The 17,348-nt window shown below is 33.6% G+C and overlaps 1 protein-coding gene across 2 annotated transcripts in view; it reads right to left on the reverse strand.

Moving 5' to 3' along the window:
• ASCC3 (activating signal cointegrator 1 complex subunit 3) overlaps positions 1 to 17,348 on the reverse strand; it is a 344,123-nt gene that overhangs the window by 291,025 nt on the left and 35,750 nt on the right. For both annotated transcript variants that reach the window (XM_004422154.3, XM_087443924.1), the window contains exon 4: positions 12,406 to 12,965. In XM_004422154.3, the coding sequence (XP_004422211.2) occupies positions 12,406 to 12,965 (560 nt within the window). The remainder of the gene's footprint in view (positions 1 to 12,405; positions 12,966 to 17,348) is intronic.

Consider the following 17,348-nt stretch of genomic DNA (forward strand, 5'->3'; position numbering starts at 1 on the left):
TCGCTTTCTTATAGAAAAGTTTTTAAAAACAGGAAAAGAAAGCTCCAGAAGTTTATTTTATGAAGCTGGAATAACTTCAGGTATTAAAACAAGATAATTTATAAATTCTCTACTCAGGCTGGGATTCTAAACACAGTAGGAGGTTTGAAAAACCATATAATGCACCAGTGGCTATCCAATAAAGCCTCAAGGAAAAGAGGCATTCTGATTTTCATAAATTAAACTAAAGAAAATTCATGTATTTCCTTTTTTAATTACAGAGATAAGCATTTGTATCTATACCTTTACTGCATGTAATAAACTGCATATGTTATACACTACAGTAAGCATAGTATCCAAAAAAAATTATATTCAATTTAGAGAACGTCTTTCTTTGAGATAAGAAGCAATTTTAGATTTGCATGTGAAGTGAAAAAGATGTGCATATGAAAAACTAAGAAGAAATAAAAGAAAATGTTAAAAGGTAACTCAGAAAAAAGTTTTGAATTAACAGTCCATGTGGAACTGAGCTTTAGAATAATTACATAAAGCACAGTATATTATTTATAACATATTACTTATAACTATATTATTTACATTATAAATTATTCTTAGCTTGGTCTGTGGCATAAAAATTATTAAATATTCATATATTCCAAAATAAAATCTCAAATAACATAAGAAAATGACTATGAAAATTAGGGCAGAATTTATTCAGCATTTATTCTCTCAAGAAAAATGTGCTACACAAATTGTTGTTCCATCGCAGAGAATTAGATAGATTATATTTTCAGAATAACCAATGCTCATTATTTACAGGTACTTAATCTAACACAATAATTCAACAAAGCTAAAACCAAGGTCACTTACAACTTAATTAAAACTACTTGGAAAGTGAACATTATTTATTCCTCAACTTCTATAATTAATTAGATGTGCAGTAAGTAAGGTTAAAGCTAGGTACCACTGTATATTTAAGCGCTTACTTTACATTTTCATGCACACGACAAATTGATAGCTTCCTTGATTCTTAGAAAGAAAATATGCTGATTTTAACTGCTTTAAAGAAAACAAATCTACAGCCATCATATGTGTGTGTGTACATGTATAAAGCTGAACAAAATTAATGTATTAAATTTTAAATATTTAAATGAATGCTTACAGCAATTTCTAAATCTAATAATCATTCCTTATTTATGCTTACAAGCTGACAATGAAAACATTATCCAAAATGTTTTTTATTCACCTCAAATACTATCAAAACTAGAAATTTATCCTTTATTTTACTAATAAAATGTATTTATTTTTTTTCTTTCCCATATCAATATATTACAGATATCTCTCAATATATAAAATTGATGTACTCCTCCAACTTAGTCATAACAACATTCATCACATCAAACACAATTTTCCTGCCCATTCCCCTTTTAAATATATTTATGAAAGTTCTAAGAGGAGACTCAAAAAAGCAAGATACAGGGAGTGGATTGATTAAGCTGTTAGATTACCTTTCTGTCTCTCAAAACCTAAGAGTACTTGACACACAGTAGAGAATGAAAGAATGAATGAACAGTGTTAAACAGAGAAGAGGACAAAAAGTATGAAATTTGGCAAAACATCTTACTCCTTGAGCAATTATTCCAACTAAGAGCAAAATAGCCTGGAATCCGTTATTGCCAGAAATTGGAAACAGCAAGGATTTTTAAGTTATCATTGTGAGTTTAAGTTAACAAATTAAAAATTTATTTCCCACCCTATCTATAACAAAATGATATATAATCTCAAAAACTCTTGGGGTTGAAAGCTATCTTAAAAGACATCAAAATCCCACCCTTGGGCCGGCCCCGTGGCTTAGCGGTTAAGTGTGCGTGCTCTGCAGCTGGCGGCCTGGGTTCGGATCCCGGGCGCGCACTGAGGCACCGCTTCTCCGGCCATGCTGAGGCCGCGTCCCACATACAGCAACTAGAAGGATGTGCAGCTATGACATACAACTATCTACTGGGGCTTTGGGGGAAATAAATAAATAAATAAAAATTAAAAAAAAAAAAAATCCCACCCTCTACAAATTTCAACAGAGTGATCATTCAGCATACACATCTATATCTCCAATAAAAGATCTCATTACTCACCAAAGAACTCATAATATCTAAAAGACTCTGAAAATTAAAAAGATTTCCCCGCACTGAGATCTGTCCTCATGTACCTTCTACCCAGAGGTCCTAGTTATAACTCTTGGGCCATCCTTTTTCCATATACAGCTCTTCAAATATGCCCATCCTCCTATCCCACCATAGCTTTCCCCTGAAAAGCACAACCAATTGCAGTTTTTTTAAGTATTCATCATAAGACTTTATTTCCATTTCCTTCACCAACCTGATTACTTTCCTCTATATACCTTCAAAAGGATTATATCTCCCTTAAAGTGTGGTGGCCAGGTGCAGCATGAAGAACAGAAAAACGAACTGAATTATCATTGCCCATATACTACTGTACTTTTTTAATAATATAATTTTGATGTTTGCTAGCTAAATAACACTATTTACAATAGCCAATACATTTCTATTAGGCACTATTCTAAGTGCTTCACGTGCTTCATATCATATTATATCACATCATATCTTCACAGCCAACCTATATGGTAAGCCTGTCACTTCCTCCACATAACAAGTAAGAAAACTGCAGCTTAGAGAAGTGACTTGGCCAAGGTCAGTTTATCCTAGCAGAGCTAGGACTCATACATGCGCCTAACCTCAAAGTTCATACTTTTAACCACTTGAATCTGCAGTTCCCATGGCTGACTCACACTGGATTTATTTTTTACAAATACAGCTACTAAACCAGATCTTCCTATCTGAAATTAACAGTATTCCTGGTTACAAGTATATGAACCTAAATTTATCTACTTTATCATCTCATATTCAGCCCATCATTCCAATAATCTGGGCCACAAAGGGGGGAAAAAAGCAACAACCAAGATAAATTAAAAACATGGCTAGTGCTTTCCCAATACAGATTATAAAGCTTAAGAGACCTGCTATAGCAGGTGAAAAACTTCAACTATCTTGACCTTTCCTAAATGTTACATTCAGCTAAGAGTACAATAAATAATTCTTGAGTTTTCCTCATGAAAATTTCATCCCTTATAAAGCAAAAGTAGGAATGAATAATCTAAAATGGAAGACAATGTAGAAGTAACAAGAACCTTGGGAGAAAATAGCTATATCACTTTAGAGTACGCAATATGGACATATTCAGATATCCACCCACAAATTAAACACAGAGAAAAGATATATCTGATCCAAATAACATTCTACCCAAAACCAGTAATACTAAAAAGGAAAACTTTTCAAAAAAGATGGGATGTTCAACCATGTCTTGGGGATTGCCTTTCTAAGCACAACACCAAAGGAAGATTCCTAAATGAAAAGATGGATAGACTTGCCTACCTAAATACTTAAAACATCTGCAAAAATTTTTTAAATATCATTATAAATTCTCTTATAAATAAAAAAATAACTTCGTCAAATGAAAAATTGGCAATTCTCATAAGAAAATAGTAAGTGGCCAACAAACACGGAAAAAAATGTTTAACCTAGTAGTAATAAAATATATAATTAAAAGAGATACCATTTTCCCTCTACTAAACAGGTAAATTTTTTTTTTAAGCACGATATATAGGACTGGCAAGAATGTAAATACAGGGACACTCTTATACATTACAGGTAGAAATGTACACTGGTAGATTCCTTTCAGGAAAGTATTTTGTCAGTACTTTTGGATGCAAAATCTTCACTGATAGGAATATATTCCAGGGAAAAATATGTATGAGCAAATATTTAGCATGAGAGTCTTTGTTGCAATGTTATTTATAATAGGGAAAAGCTAGATATAACTTAAATCTTCAATAGCAGAATATTCACTTAATACTATAAATCTTCAATAGCAGAATATTCACTTAATTACTAAATGTAATACTCTGCAGCCATTAAAAATTATTATACAATAGAATATTTTCATAAAAACATGCATAGAAGTGTTAAGTAACAAGAAGCAGGTTCAAAATTACATATACTGTATGACCCATTTTTTTAAAGTATTTACATTTAAATATATATATACTCCAAAATATGTGCAGTGGCTATGGCTAGATAGTAGTGAGATTATAGATGACCTAGTTCTTGCATTTTGTGTGTGTGTTCTAAATTTTCTATAATGATACATTTTTTTAAATAAGAAAAAGTTATGTAACAAATGAGTGGTATTAAAAAATGAAATGGCATGAAAAACTGAAATTTCTGCCACGATCCTGAAAAAAATATGAGAAAAAAATTGAATTCTAATACCACACTACAGCTACACAGTGAAACTATGGCTACACAGAAAAAATTAAAGGAACATGAGAAAATACGGTAACAAAATCACAATCAAAAAAAATATTTACACACACATGTCTTTAAAACCTATAATAGTAGTGTCTATAAGGTTAAATATCTAAAAAAAGCCTAGGCACATATAAATGAGAGAAATAAAAACAGCTCTTTTATCAACGTTTGAAGCAAGGAAATAAAACCAGGACATGTTCTTTCCTTGGAAAAGATGGGAAAAGCAGTCTATTATCACTTTGCTTGAATTTTCTCCTATAGAGAATATTAGCTTAAAACAGGAATGAGCAGAACAAATACAATAAACACTGAATGCCACCTATGGTAAGGGAGAAAAGTAGTAAGGAATCTCCTAGCCTCTTCAAACAGGTTCAGGTATTGAGACCCTGATGCATCATATCCCAAGGTTCAGGAACCGCTTACAGATTTGACCTCAGAATCACTGCTATCTCTGAGAAATAATGAAGAGAAACAGAGGTGCCAGACGAAGGCAAAATTCCCCAATTTAAAAAAGGAAAAAAGAAACAATAAAAATGATGGATTGTGAAAACTACTTAACTATAAGTTTAACATCAACACACGGCAATGTAATGAAACAAAGAACAGGATTCACCAAGTAGAAGTCAGGACAAAATAGTCTTAATTCTTTTTCCTATGAGATTATTAGGTTAGTTGTTAGCTTGGCAAAGCAACTGAAAGTTTGATATCTTTGAAAACGAGAGGAAAAGCGTTCTACATGTCACTACCATTACATCTATGGAGCACTGAATAACTGTATCCAAATTGTGTTGATAATGGATTAATGTCAACATAAAGGAAAACTGAAGGAGTTTTACACTTAAAAAAAAAGGACTAAGGAAGAGAAAATATAACTGCCATCATATGTCTAAAACACAGTCATATAAAACAATAGATGTCTACGACTTTGTGCCCCCCTGTACAGATACAGGAGTAAATGTCAGACATGGTAGGCGTGGTATCAGTTGAGAAAAATAAAAACAAGATAGAAGAGAACTACTCAAAGGGATAAGATACCTTTTGAAAAAATGAAACTCTTCATTAAAGTAGACCTCATTATATGTCTAGATTTGGATAGAATGCTAGAAATACAAATACTACATGGGGTGGGGAAATTCTATGATTCTAAACATTTACCAAGTCTTAAAGTATAATTTTATCCAATGGCAGCTCTCTATTTCAGACTTGGAGGATGAGGAAGGGCTCTTCTGATTATTTGGTAGAAAGACTACAGAAAAAGTAACACAGTACACCTGAAACTAATATAATGCTGTATGTCAATTATATCTCAATTAAAAAAAAAACCTAAGAAACAGTGAGGGGGAAAAAAAAGGCAACACATATTTGGTCTTCATAGCCGAAGAGACTATTTTAATTCCAATCTGGCTGATGTTGGTGTCCTCCTTACTGTTCAGCAATGCTAAGACTGCCAAAAAGAATGTATGGCACCTTTTCACAAAGCACTACTGTTAATCATTCAGCACAGTACTTTAAATACCCAATTCTAGGTACCAAAAACATCACTATACCCTCCTTGTCAAACTGTAATATACACATTAAATCAGTGGTTCTCAAAGTGTGGTCTAGAATCTCCAAGATCCTTTCAAGAGGTCCATGAGGTCAAAATTATTTTCATAATAATACTGAAATACTATTTGGCTCTTTCATTCTGATCCTCCCACGAATATAAAGTGAGTAGAGTTTTGTAGAGGCTACATAATGTGTGATATCAAAACAGACTGAATGCAGAAGCACATATAGGAATCTAGCTGTCTTCTATTAAACTAGACACTAAAATGATTTGAAAAACGTAATACAATGCTACTCTCCACTATATTATTCTTTTATTTTGGAAAAGTTATTTTTCATAAAAAATGTTACTTATTTTAATGTAATAGATTTGGTATTATTTTAAGTGATTTAATAAACACTTATTAAAACACTTATTAAATGATTTAATATATTAAAAATTTTTGTTCTAATTCCTAACACAATAAATATCAATAGAACATACTGATGAACAACATAAAGAAAAGCTCTATGAGGTCCTCAGTAATGTTTAAGAGTGTAAAGGAGTTTCGAGAACAAAAAGTTTGAGAACCACTGTATTATACAATCCTAATTTCTACATCAAAATTTCAAAGAATGCTGGAATCATCTATGATGCACGTAAGCACTAAAAATATATAGTCTTCCCTCAGAAGACAATCTAATCAAATAACTCCTACTTCTTAGAACCAGGCACATATCTAGAACAGGGTTACATTCAGAAATGAACTTCATGGGTCATGTAACACCATCTGCATAGAGTCAAGAGACAATGCTAACAGCAAATGTCAAATCACAAATGGTACAAAGAATGAGCCCCATCTGCACAAAAGCAAACTATGACCGTACCAATACAACTGAAAATTCACTTTTTCTAAGAACTGATTACACGATAACTCCACCAACATTTACATCAGCATTAATAATCTGCAAACAGCATTTAATATTGAAATAATACCAAGAGATATATATACTCCGATATGTCTCCGATATATCTCCAATATTCTCAAGTGTTTTTTTATTAACACCTTTTCTATTTTACTAAAGGCTATTAAAATCAGAACTTACTTCAAAAACTGAATTCAAAAGATTTTCTTTACAATACTGAGAATTAAAAAAAGCAAAACAGAAAAGTAGTAAAAATAATAATTCTCTGAATTAAGACCTAGCCTTTAAGCATTTTACTATTTGAAACATCTATATATAACAGGCATAGATAAAAATTTATTTACTGATCTATAAGGTATACACTCTATTTGATATGTGCAAATACATGATGCTCACTAATGTGGAAGGTAAGAAACTAACATTTGAGAGCCTCCAGTTTGTGAAACATCACACTAAGTACTTCCTCAATATTACCTCACACATCCTCGCAGCAACATTGTGAAGCAAATATTTTACAAATTAGGGAACTGAGATTCACAAGGCTTGGTAATTTGCCCACGTTCAACAACAGGTATGCGAAGAGAGATAGAATTTGACCTGGGTTTATAAAAAAGAAATTTCTTCAAAGAGTCTTGCCAGTTAATGCCATTCTCTTCAAAAACTCTGATGGCATACTGGATAGGAACAGTAGGCCTATGCTGAGAAAAAAGTCCCAGAATTTCTAACAATGTCTTGCTTTATGACTTTAGGAAACAACTGGGCCTCTGTTTTTTTCCTCTTTACACAGAGGATACCACCCCTACCTTGCAGGACTGCGAAGAAACTGGTCATGTCAAGGGAGATAGCCTAGTCCGGGCCCACACATACTAGGGATTCAAAACATGGTAGTTTTGCTGTTACTAACACTTCTGCTTTCTAGGGGGAAAGTTTCTGTTGAAAGTTCATTAACAATATGATCCCAATAGGAAAAAACCTACTGCTATAATTCTGGTTATGGAACGGCAGCAGCAGGAAGATGTCTGTACCAATAATAGATGGGTCCTGATTAAGAAAACAAGATGGAATGTTCAAGTCTTATTTGCTTCTGGGGGTTAAAATGTACTAACTTTAATAAATATTTTTAAAAATAAATAAATCTCAAGAGTATAAAGAATCTTAAAAATTCTCTAGTCCAATCAAATTCTAAAGCTTAACCATGACTATAGCCTTAGCAGAAAAACTACAAGGAGTCAGAAGATAAAAGAAGAAAAGTCCTTAAAAGAGAGTAACTTAGAGGTGCGAGATAGGGAAGAAAAAGAAGACAGTACTGGGAAACCTACGAAGTGGGCTGTTTTATTAATTCAACATCCACAAGAACATAGAAGTACTTTAAATGTAACTACAGTCATGCATCGCTTAATGACAGGGATACGTTTCGAGAAATGCGTCATTAGACCATTTCATCATTGTGGGAACATCAGAATATACTTAAACAAACCTAGATAGTATAGCCTACTACAAACCTAGGCTATATGGTACTAATCTTATGGGACCACCATTGTATATATGGTCCATCATTGACTGGAACGTTGTTATATAGCACATGACTGCAATTTCCTGCAGAAATATTAAAATCCATCTTTAACAGGGTCTCAAGGTTTCATCCTTTCTCTTATTTCAGCCAATTCCTTCTTCGGAATTCCCCAAAAAGGAAAGGCATGGTTTCAGAGCAAATGCCAAAGACACCTCAACATATTTAAAACGCTTGATGAGGGCTGGCCTGGTGGTGTAGCGGTTAAGGGCGCACACTCCGCTTTGACGGTCTGGGGTTCAGATCCCAGGTGCGTACCGAGGCACCACTTGTCAAGCTGTGCTGTGGTGGAGTCCCATATAAAGCGGAGGAAGATGGGCACGGATGTTAGCCCAGGGCCAGTCTTCCTCAGCAAAAAAGAGGAGGATTGGCGACAGATGTTAGCTCAGGGCTAATCTTCCTCACCGAAAAAAAAAAAAGCTTGATGGAAAAAAAAAAAACATTGATGTTTCAAAGCACCAAATAAATACAGGAAAATGTACAGATCTACTTCTTGGCAAAAAAAGTACACACCAGAGTCAGAATGTCTGAATTTAAATCCTAGATCTGCTACTTATTCTGTAAGTACTTATTCTGTAACCTTGGGCAAATTTCCCAACATCTCTAAAAACATCTCATCTACCTCGAGTGAGCATTTCCTTAAAGTACCAGCAAAGCAGAAATACTAAAAAATGAGAAAAAGTTTTTTAAAAAAATTTGATGTTTGACATCAACTTCGCCACACAGTAAAAATGAAATTTTACTAGACTTTCTTATGGCTGCTTTAGTATGCTTTTTTTTTTAAATCACTAATGGGAAAAGAGGAGAAGTGCCTCGGAGTATAACCTTTTCAGGGCTTGGGGTTTCTCATGGTTTTTAACCCAGCACTGCCTACCTCAAAGCACTGCTGTAAGGATTAAAGGAAGTGATGCACGTAAAGCACTTAACATAATGCCTTACATGTCATACGGGAGGCACTCAAATGTAGCCCTCATTACTAATGTCATTAGGATTATTTCTCTCCATGTTTCAGACTAGAACCTCTTTTGCACCATCTCTGTGGTAAATGTCATCACAGGCATTCACTTTTTATTATCACGCTTCTGACAGTAGCTCAGTAGTAGTTCAACAATAACACAAAGGTCTTTGGAAAAAAAGACTTTAAATAGCCAGCCTTTAAAAACAGCTTTATCATCAGTCATTAGGTCACTAAACTAAATTCAGAACTGGGAAATATGTTGAGCAAAAATACCTTCAGCACAGACATAGCTTTTAGTATACTTCTTTTAAGTTATATGTAGAAATACATTCCTATGGTTCTGCTAAATCTCTGGAGCAACAGCACACAGTGTGGTTATTTAAATATTCCTAGTCCATAGAGTCAACCACAAGCTCAAAAAGAAATGGAAAGTAACTATGCTATTACGTAAACTGATTACTCTTTTAGTTATACTCTTTCCAAGCTTAAGCGAGAGATTTAAAAGTAAATAGACAACACATAAAGTATAACACATCCTACAGTGAAAATAACAGTGGTCAAGAGTGATTGTGCTGAAACGACATTTTTCTATTGAAGCATTACTTCAAAATTATACAGAAAATTTGCTATAACAATACAATTGCACAGAAAGAGATCTAACATATAAAAGTATGAATAGTCTATGCTGTAGAACAAAAAATTATTATAAGGATTATTTTCATTCACAGAAAGAAAAACCAAAACACAGGGAACGAATCATTTAAAGCTCTACTACTCAAGCTCTTGGGAGAATGCAAAATATTCACTTACATGTTAAACTGTCCAGTAAGCCCTGGTTGCAAAATCACTGAACCAGACCGCACAGCGTGTATCTACAGGTTTTAGAGTGGCTTATAATACACCTTAACGAGGTGTACAAGGCCTTACCTTACTTTGCCCTACCTATCTGCCCACCCTTGTCTCTCACCACACCCTCTCTGTATCCTGCACCCTCAACTGTACAGACTGCAACTCTCTAAACACCAGGTTCTTTCTCACACCTAAATATGCTCCCTACCTTTCTGGCCCACTTAAAGAAGTTAGATCTAGTCATATTTGAGCCAAGTCACACTTGGCTCAAGCTTAACCTCCTCCATGAAAACTTTTCCTACTATACTAACCCCTCTACAGAATCTATGATTGGTTCTCTATTGCTCTCATTTTCTTTGTATATACTATCATAATACCCATGGTATTTGGGTACACTTACTTATTGACATGTCTCCTCCTACTAAACAATTAATTCCCTGAGAGCAAGGCTTCTATCTTATTCATTCTTTTATGTCCAGTAACCAGCAATGTACCCAGTACATAGTAAGTACACAATAAATATATGATAAATGGATGGATGCATGAATTCAGTTTGACCTTGCAATGAGGTGGATTATGAAAAAGTCTTGAGAACTAGAAAACATTCTCCTTCCAACAATCAGATTCAGTTACATACATAAAAATTGTGGCAAGGAACTAAGAAACAAAAACCTCACTCTAGATATTCAGAAGTAAAAAGAGTAGTTTTATGGCTCACTCAGAAAATAAAATTTCCATTAGTTCGACATTTATAAGTTTCAGTTTACTATAATCATAATAGGGAAATTGCTATGTATTCAATTATAACATGCAAATATCAGCAAATTGTTCTTTATAAATTATAAATTTGTTATAAATTTTTTAAACAATATTATTATTTTCAGAATGTTAGGGAAAATCCATTTATGAATGTGGATGATATCTGACATAAATTAAACCAAGTGTAAAACATTCAAGGTAAATGAGACTGATCACAGAATTAACAATATACCTTCCTTACAAACTAAAGCCAATCAGCATAATACCCAACACTACCACGGGTTTAGTCCTCCAATACCTATTTAGCAAATTCCCTAAATAAATTTTTCTCTGAAAAAAATAACTAGTATTTTTTTCTGTATTCCTGACTTATACTCCATGTCATTTAAAAATTCTTAATTCCAATAATAACAACAAAAATAACCACAGATACCATGCAGTAAGTATTTAGCAAACGCTACTTACCATTGCACACATGCTATCTCATACCAATCCTGCAATCTTCGTATTCATATCCCCCCTGAGATAGTCCAACAAAACAGCCTCTGCGAGATTCAATTATCTAAGGTCTCAATTTCAGTAAGTAGAAAGGAAAAACTGCCTGATTTCAAAGCCTCTGCCCTTTCTACAACAGTACGCTACCTCTCTTAATCCTTTATCAAATATGTTACTCATTCAATTTATCCAGTATTAAAATTGGGTTGACATTATTTTAAATTTATACCAGGAAAGAAATATGAGTATTGAGAGCAAAACTAAACCCTTCAAGATAAACTTTTCATGTGACAGTAAGAGTAATTCACCATTTTGAATGGTGAATTGGGGCACAGAAAGGAAGGAAAATAATGTTTTCCTTTGTGTGACATAAAAAACTTATAAAGACAATTCTTTATCGAACAATATAAGAGTCTAATTATTTCTAGATCAGTGTTTTTCAAAGCTTTATCTTTCAAACATAGAAACTACTCAAAAATATTTTTCCAAATCAGTAAGTCACTTAATATATGGGTAAAATTTCTACTATTTTGAAGTTTATTATATTTTCCTCAAAGAACTCTTAGAAATATAAAATGCTGTACAAATGTCAACAGTGATTATTAGAGTAACCATATAATTTTTCATTCAAGCCTATACACTTTTTGGAGAAGGGGCACTACTAATTATTACAATGTAACAACAGATTTAACCAGGACTGTCCCAGTAACCAAGACATGTAGACACCTTAACTATTGCCCTCTGACTCTTCTGCTATTCATTACATTTCCGGTCCTCCTACAACTACCTAGTGGACAGATATACATGCCTTCTGTGTAAAACCATTTGGCTACATATTTGACTACTGTAGCACAATATTAAAGAAGTAAAGAATTTCTTTGCTAACCACCCATGTTTAAAAAGGCTATTTTATTAAGATAGTTCACATTAATATAAAACTTCAATAACTTCAACTATACCTCATTCTGAAGTTCATCACCACTTTTAACAGAAGCAAGCATATCATATAAAGTACAGCAAAGATCTTCTATTCTTGTTGCTTCAGCCATTTCATTTAGAGTTGCATTTAAGTACTTCTCAACTTCACACCACAAAAGAGAGTCGTTTGTTTTTTCCACAGGCTTGAGCCCTGGGGTAGAATGTTCCTCAAAATGTTCATTCATAAACTTCTTGTAATCTAGGCTTATAGTTTTCTGGGCTTCACCATTTATTGGCAGTTCGTCAAAGTAGTCCAAATCATGCATGTCAAATGAAAATGCTAAATTTTTACCAAATAAAACTCTATCACCATTTTCCTCTTTTGTCATCTGGACAAGAGCAGTAAGATTGTCTTGATGAAAATGAGAAGTAATTCGATTAGTAGCATTACAAGCTGCAGTGGCAGATGATGATGGGAAGGGACCAAACATCTGCTTGATAGCCTTTGTCTCCTTGTGACCAACACAGTCCTTCAAGTGAAATGTCTGGAAGAGAAACGCAGCCGCACTTTCAATCACTTCTTTCCCATTATCCATTCCAACTATGCAAAGACAAAAGAAACAATATTAGCTCAAAGGAATCATGGTTCAAGTTACCATTTCCAAAAAAACTACCACCAATATTCTTTTGAGTAAACCCAAAAGTGAAAACATACTGATAAAGTTAACCAATTTAGAAGCAGAAAAATCCCTTTAAGTCCATTCCACATTCCCAAAGAACTATATTAGATAAATAAACCATTATCAATAATTATTCTATATCTAAGTACAGAAACTACCTAATAACAACCCTTTATCTCTTTCTAAAAGCAATCTGAGGCATTAGCTAAAACTTATTTAAAACCAAATTTTAAAAACTAATTTGATGAGATAGTTAAACCAAAATAAGGTGCACCAAAAAAAATTTCCATAGACTTGAGAGCTGGAAGGAAACCTCAGAGATCTATAACTTTCTTTCCAATTTGTACTGTAAATCTGAGATGGCAAAAAATAGATTTATATAGTTTTCATTCAAAGACACTTAATAGCATCAAGGATGAACATAAATAGAATCTTTTAAAATAAACTTAGCCATATTATAAAACATAAAAGAAATCTGCTAATTAAGAGACCAGAAGTAAATTCCTTAACAGAGTAAGAGGAAGTAAAGGATCAGTCCCTAATTTCTTTAAGGCATTAATTTCTCATATTTGATTTTCTCCAATAAAAGAAGGAAAAAACCTGTACTTGTGTCACAGAAGTCAAAGAACATTCTTAGAACAGAAAAAAAGGAATTTCAATCTTCAGAAGGTTCCAAAAGTCAATGTGACTTACCTAAAGTAATACTGATAAAGTTAGTAATATAATTAACACTAGTATTTTCCTGAAACCATGGCTCCAATCCTATCATTAGTCACAAATCCTGAACAGCTTAGTATAGCTCAGTAATTCAATCCAAACTCCTATACTTTGTTTTCCCATCCTTTTTTTCCAGTCTTACTAGCTGTTATACATTTCCTGCTCCAGCTAACAAGAATTTCTCAACATGCAAAAACCAGGTCCTGTCCTATTCTATGCCTACTTTCATGCCTTTATTTAACCTTCCCCTAGGCTTCTGATTGTTCAAATGCTACTGTTTCAGAATCCAGCTCAACCGCTCTTCAAGATGAGTACAATATTGTGTACATTGTTGTATTCCCTCACTGTACCTAGCCCAAAAGAGGTGCTCTAACAGAGATTTGTTGAATTAAACTGAACCCAGGCCTCAATGACACCAGACTAGTGTTTTTATACTATACTACATTGTCTCAGTAACTTTTTATTGTATATGATGCTTACACATGTGTGTAGAAAATTAACAGTTTATATGAGTGAAGATAATTTTACAATGTATGTCTTATTTCCAATTTCTTCAAGGATGAAGTCTACTTTTATGATTAAAATACAAAACACCATCTGACAAAATTATTCTTTTAGTATTTAGGAAAATGTGTGTCAAAATCTATAAATTAAATAATGCTTTTAAATTAATTAACTGATTAGCATTCATGTACATTTTACTTATTCAGTCTATACATGATGCTTGGAGAACTTAGGTTTTGGATAACTTAGGGACTGGGATAATTCTACAGATACTTCAACAGGGTTGGGAGTACTAAAATCTGAGTAAAAATGGACTTCATATTTACAAACTCATTCTGTATCTAACATCGTAAATATGCATTCTTTTGTAAAGACATTATCATATTGCATCTTGGGATTTTTCTTAAACAACTTGCTAATAACTTTCACGTTAAATTATCTCAATTCTTCCTAACAAAATTATCTCCATCTTGTAGACGCTAAAACAGAGCCTCAGAGCTAAATAATCTGGGAGAGATCAAACAACTATTTAGTTATTAAACAACATTCAAAGCAGATTACAAAAACTCCTAAAGTTCTTTTCACTACACCACACTGATCTACTATAAATTCCTAGAAAGTAGATTCATCTCTAATTTTCATTTACTAAATGAATAAACAAATAATAAATCACCCTAGGAAATAAAGTCACAAATGGGAGAATAATCTTAATTACCAAAAGTGGAATTAACTTAAATAACCATTAGGTCACTGGTTAAATTATGTAACAGCCATATATGGCATTCATTAAATATAATGCAGTGGTGTATCCACGTATCTTGCCATAAAATAACCTCCACAATACAGTCAGTGGGAGAAAAAGTAAGTTATAAGTCCACTTTTGAAGAAAAATAACTGCAGACTCATAGAAACATCTATAAAGATCAAAACCAATTTTTTCAGGGTTTCCAATTTTAAATGAATATTGACTTACATCCATAAATTTCAAAAATAACATACAAATACTTCAAAAATTTTTAAGCTTAGGTGGACAGCAGTGCTTCATAAATGTTAATACCCTTGCCTAATTACTAACACTCCTTCTGCACAACTCACTCCACCAAAGCTTTGAGTTGGGCTGCTAAAAATGGACAGGTGTTCACACCACAAAGCCATTTCTCAAAAGTGAATCTCTATACCGCGCTACTCGGGAGTCTGGGAATTCCAATTTTTGCGCAGCACTAGCAAACAGCATTTGTTGCCACTGTTGGCTATCCAACAAAGAGAGGGGCTACTGCATTCTGAAAACAACGAACTTCTCTGGGATGCTGTAACTCGCAATGATGCCTGTCACTCGCGCCGCTTTCCGGCAACCACACACGTGTCCCCCAGCCCTCGCCGAGGCACGCGTTCCAGCGCACCGGCCGCGCGTGATGACGTAGTCGCCACAGGGGACTGGCTGTTAGCAGACCACCCGGAGGAGAAGGCAGCTCAGGACTGGAGCAGGGAACTGCAGCCCCAGGCAGGGCAGCGACAAAGGAGCCACCTCAATTTGCTAGTATGGCCACCCATGAAGCCAGCACTCAGATCTTTTGGTGACTAAAATATATGAGCGGTGTTTGTAAAACAGAGAGAAAACATCTTAAAAGAATGAATGAAATCAGATGTGTGACGTGTCAAAGCTCTCGCAGGCCTTAGCACCCCTCAACAAAAATGGAATCAGAAGGGAATCCTAGTAAACCTAAGCGCTTCTCTGCTTCTCCATCAGCTGGCTGAACTAGCACACAAGTGACGGGTCACATCGAAAGGAGGGGGGAGGCCTGGGAGAACACCTGTGGTGCATTTCTAGAGGGGAAATTTGTAATGAGTAGCCATGTTCTTGTTTTCTTACACCATATCCAAAACTGAACATGCTAGATTAACAGTAAGGATCTTGTTCACAAATAACCTCTTTTTTCTTCATTTCCCTTTATATTTTATGTACAATTTAGTACCGAGTAATCTTTTAAATGATTCTTTATTAGGCTGAAGCTCTTTGGTCAGTTAACGTTTGCTCCCAATTCTTCAAACTTCTTCTGTTTCACACCGCTGAATGTGCTAATCTTTCTGAGAGAAATTTAAGATATTTTAAGTTTAGTTTTGTCCTCAAGATAGTCTCAGTAAAGAATAAAATATACACTAAATAATCAACTAGCAAACGTTTGAATGAAACTTAAGATCTCCAGGTATTTAAGGAAGCTAGTCTAGATACTTAACCACTTGAATATTCATCTAATTTTCTATCCATAAAACACTGAACAAGATAAACTGTAAATCATAAAACTGGCCCTATACACCTGGCACTGCAACTGCAACACATTTAAAGAGATACATTTAGGTCACTAAAATACTTTTTATTCATAATATATATTTGCCCTGCCCACTTCACAGCTATATTGAGAGCAAATGAGATGTATGTGAAAAGCACAGTAAACTGTAAAGATATAACTGGTAACTTGATTACTGTAACATTATAAAACAAATTTTTAAAATCAGAGTTGAGTGATGACTAAAATCTTAAATCATCCTCAACACACAATTTACTTCTATATTTTCCTTTGGTTGCAAAATATTAAGAATTAAAGAGTTGTAAATTGTTACTTTTTTTAAATAGCCTACCTTAATAGTTGAGGAATTCTTAAAAAAAGGACAGTCAGGAAATTTTAATTGAAAATTGAATAAAAATATCCATCAACTGCTTGCATCTATCCTTAACTGCTAAATATTCAATTTAGAAATTGTCAACAAATGAGTTCCTTCACCAGTTAAATCTTCATTGTTTAGTAGAAAATATTATATAAATATCTTTTATACTTGTATTTTAATATTGAAATGTTCAAAGCAGTCAATTTTTTCATGTTATATCCAAATTTTAAATGTCCATTTTACCCGACATTTGATCTGCAACTATAAATATCATAATTATAACCCTGCATCAACTCAAGCTCATTCCATTTATTAGAAATATCAGCAAGGCAGGCAAGCTGCTATAAACATGTTATATTTGAATAAAGATTAGCTAACTGATTTTTTTTAAATGTTAATTATGATGATGATTTCTTTTA

Source organism: Ceratotherium simum, chromosome 19 (assembly GCF_057802395.1).
Source record: "Ceratotherium simum simum isolate JZ-2026a chromosome 19, ASM5780239v1, whole genome shotgun sequence".
NCBI lineage: Eukaryota > Metazoa > Chordata > Mammalia > Perissodactyla > Rhinocerotidae > Ceratotherium > Ceratotherium simum.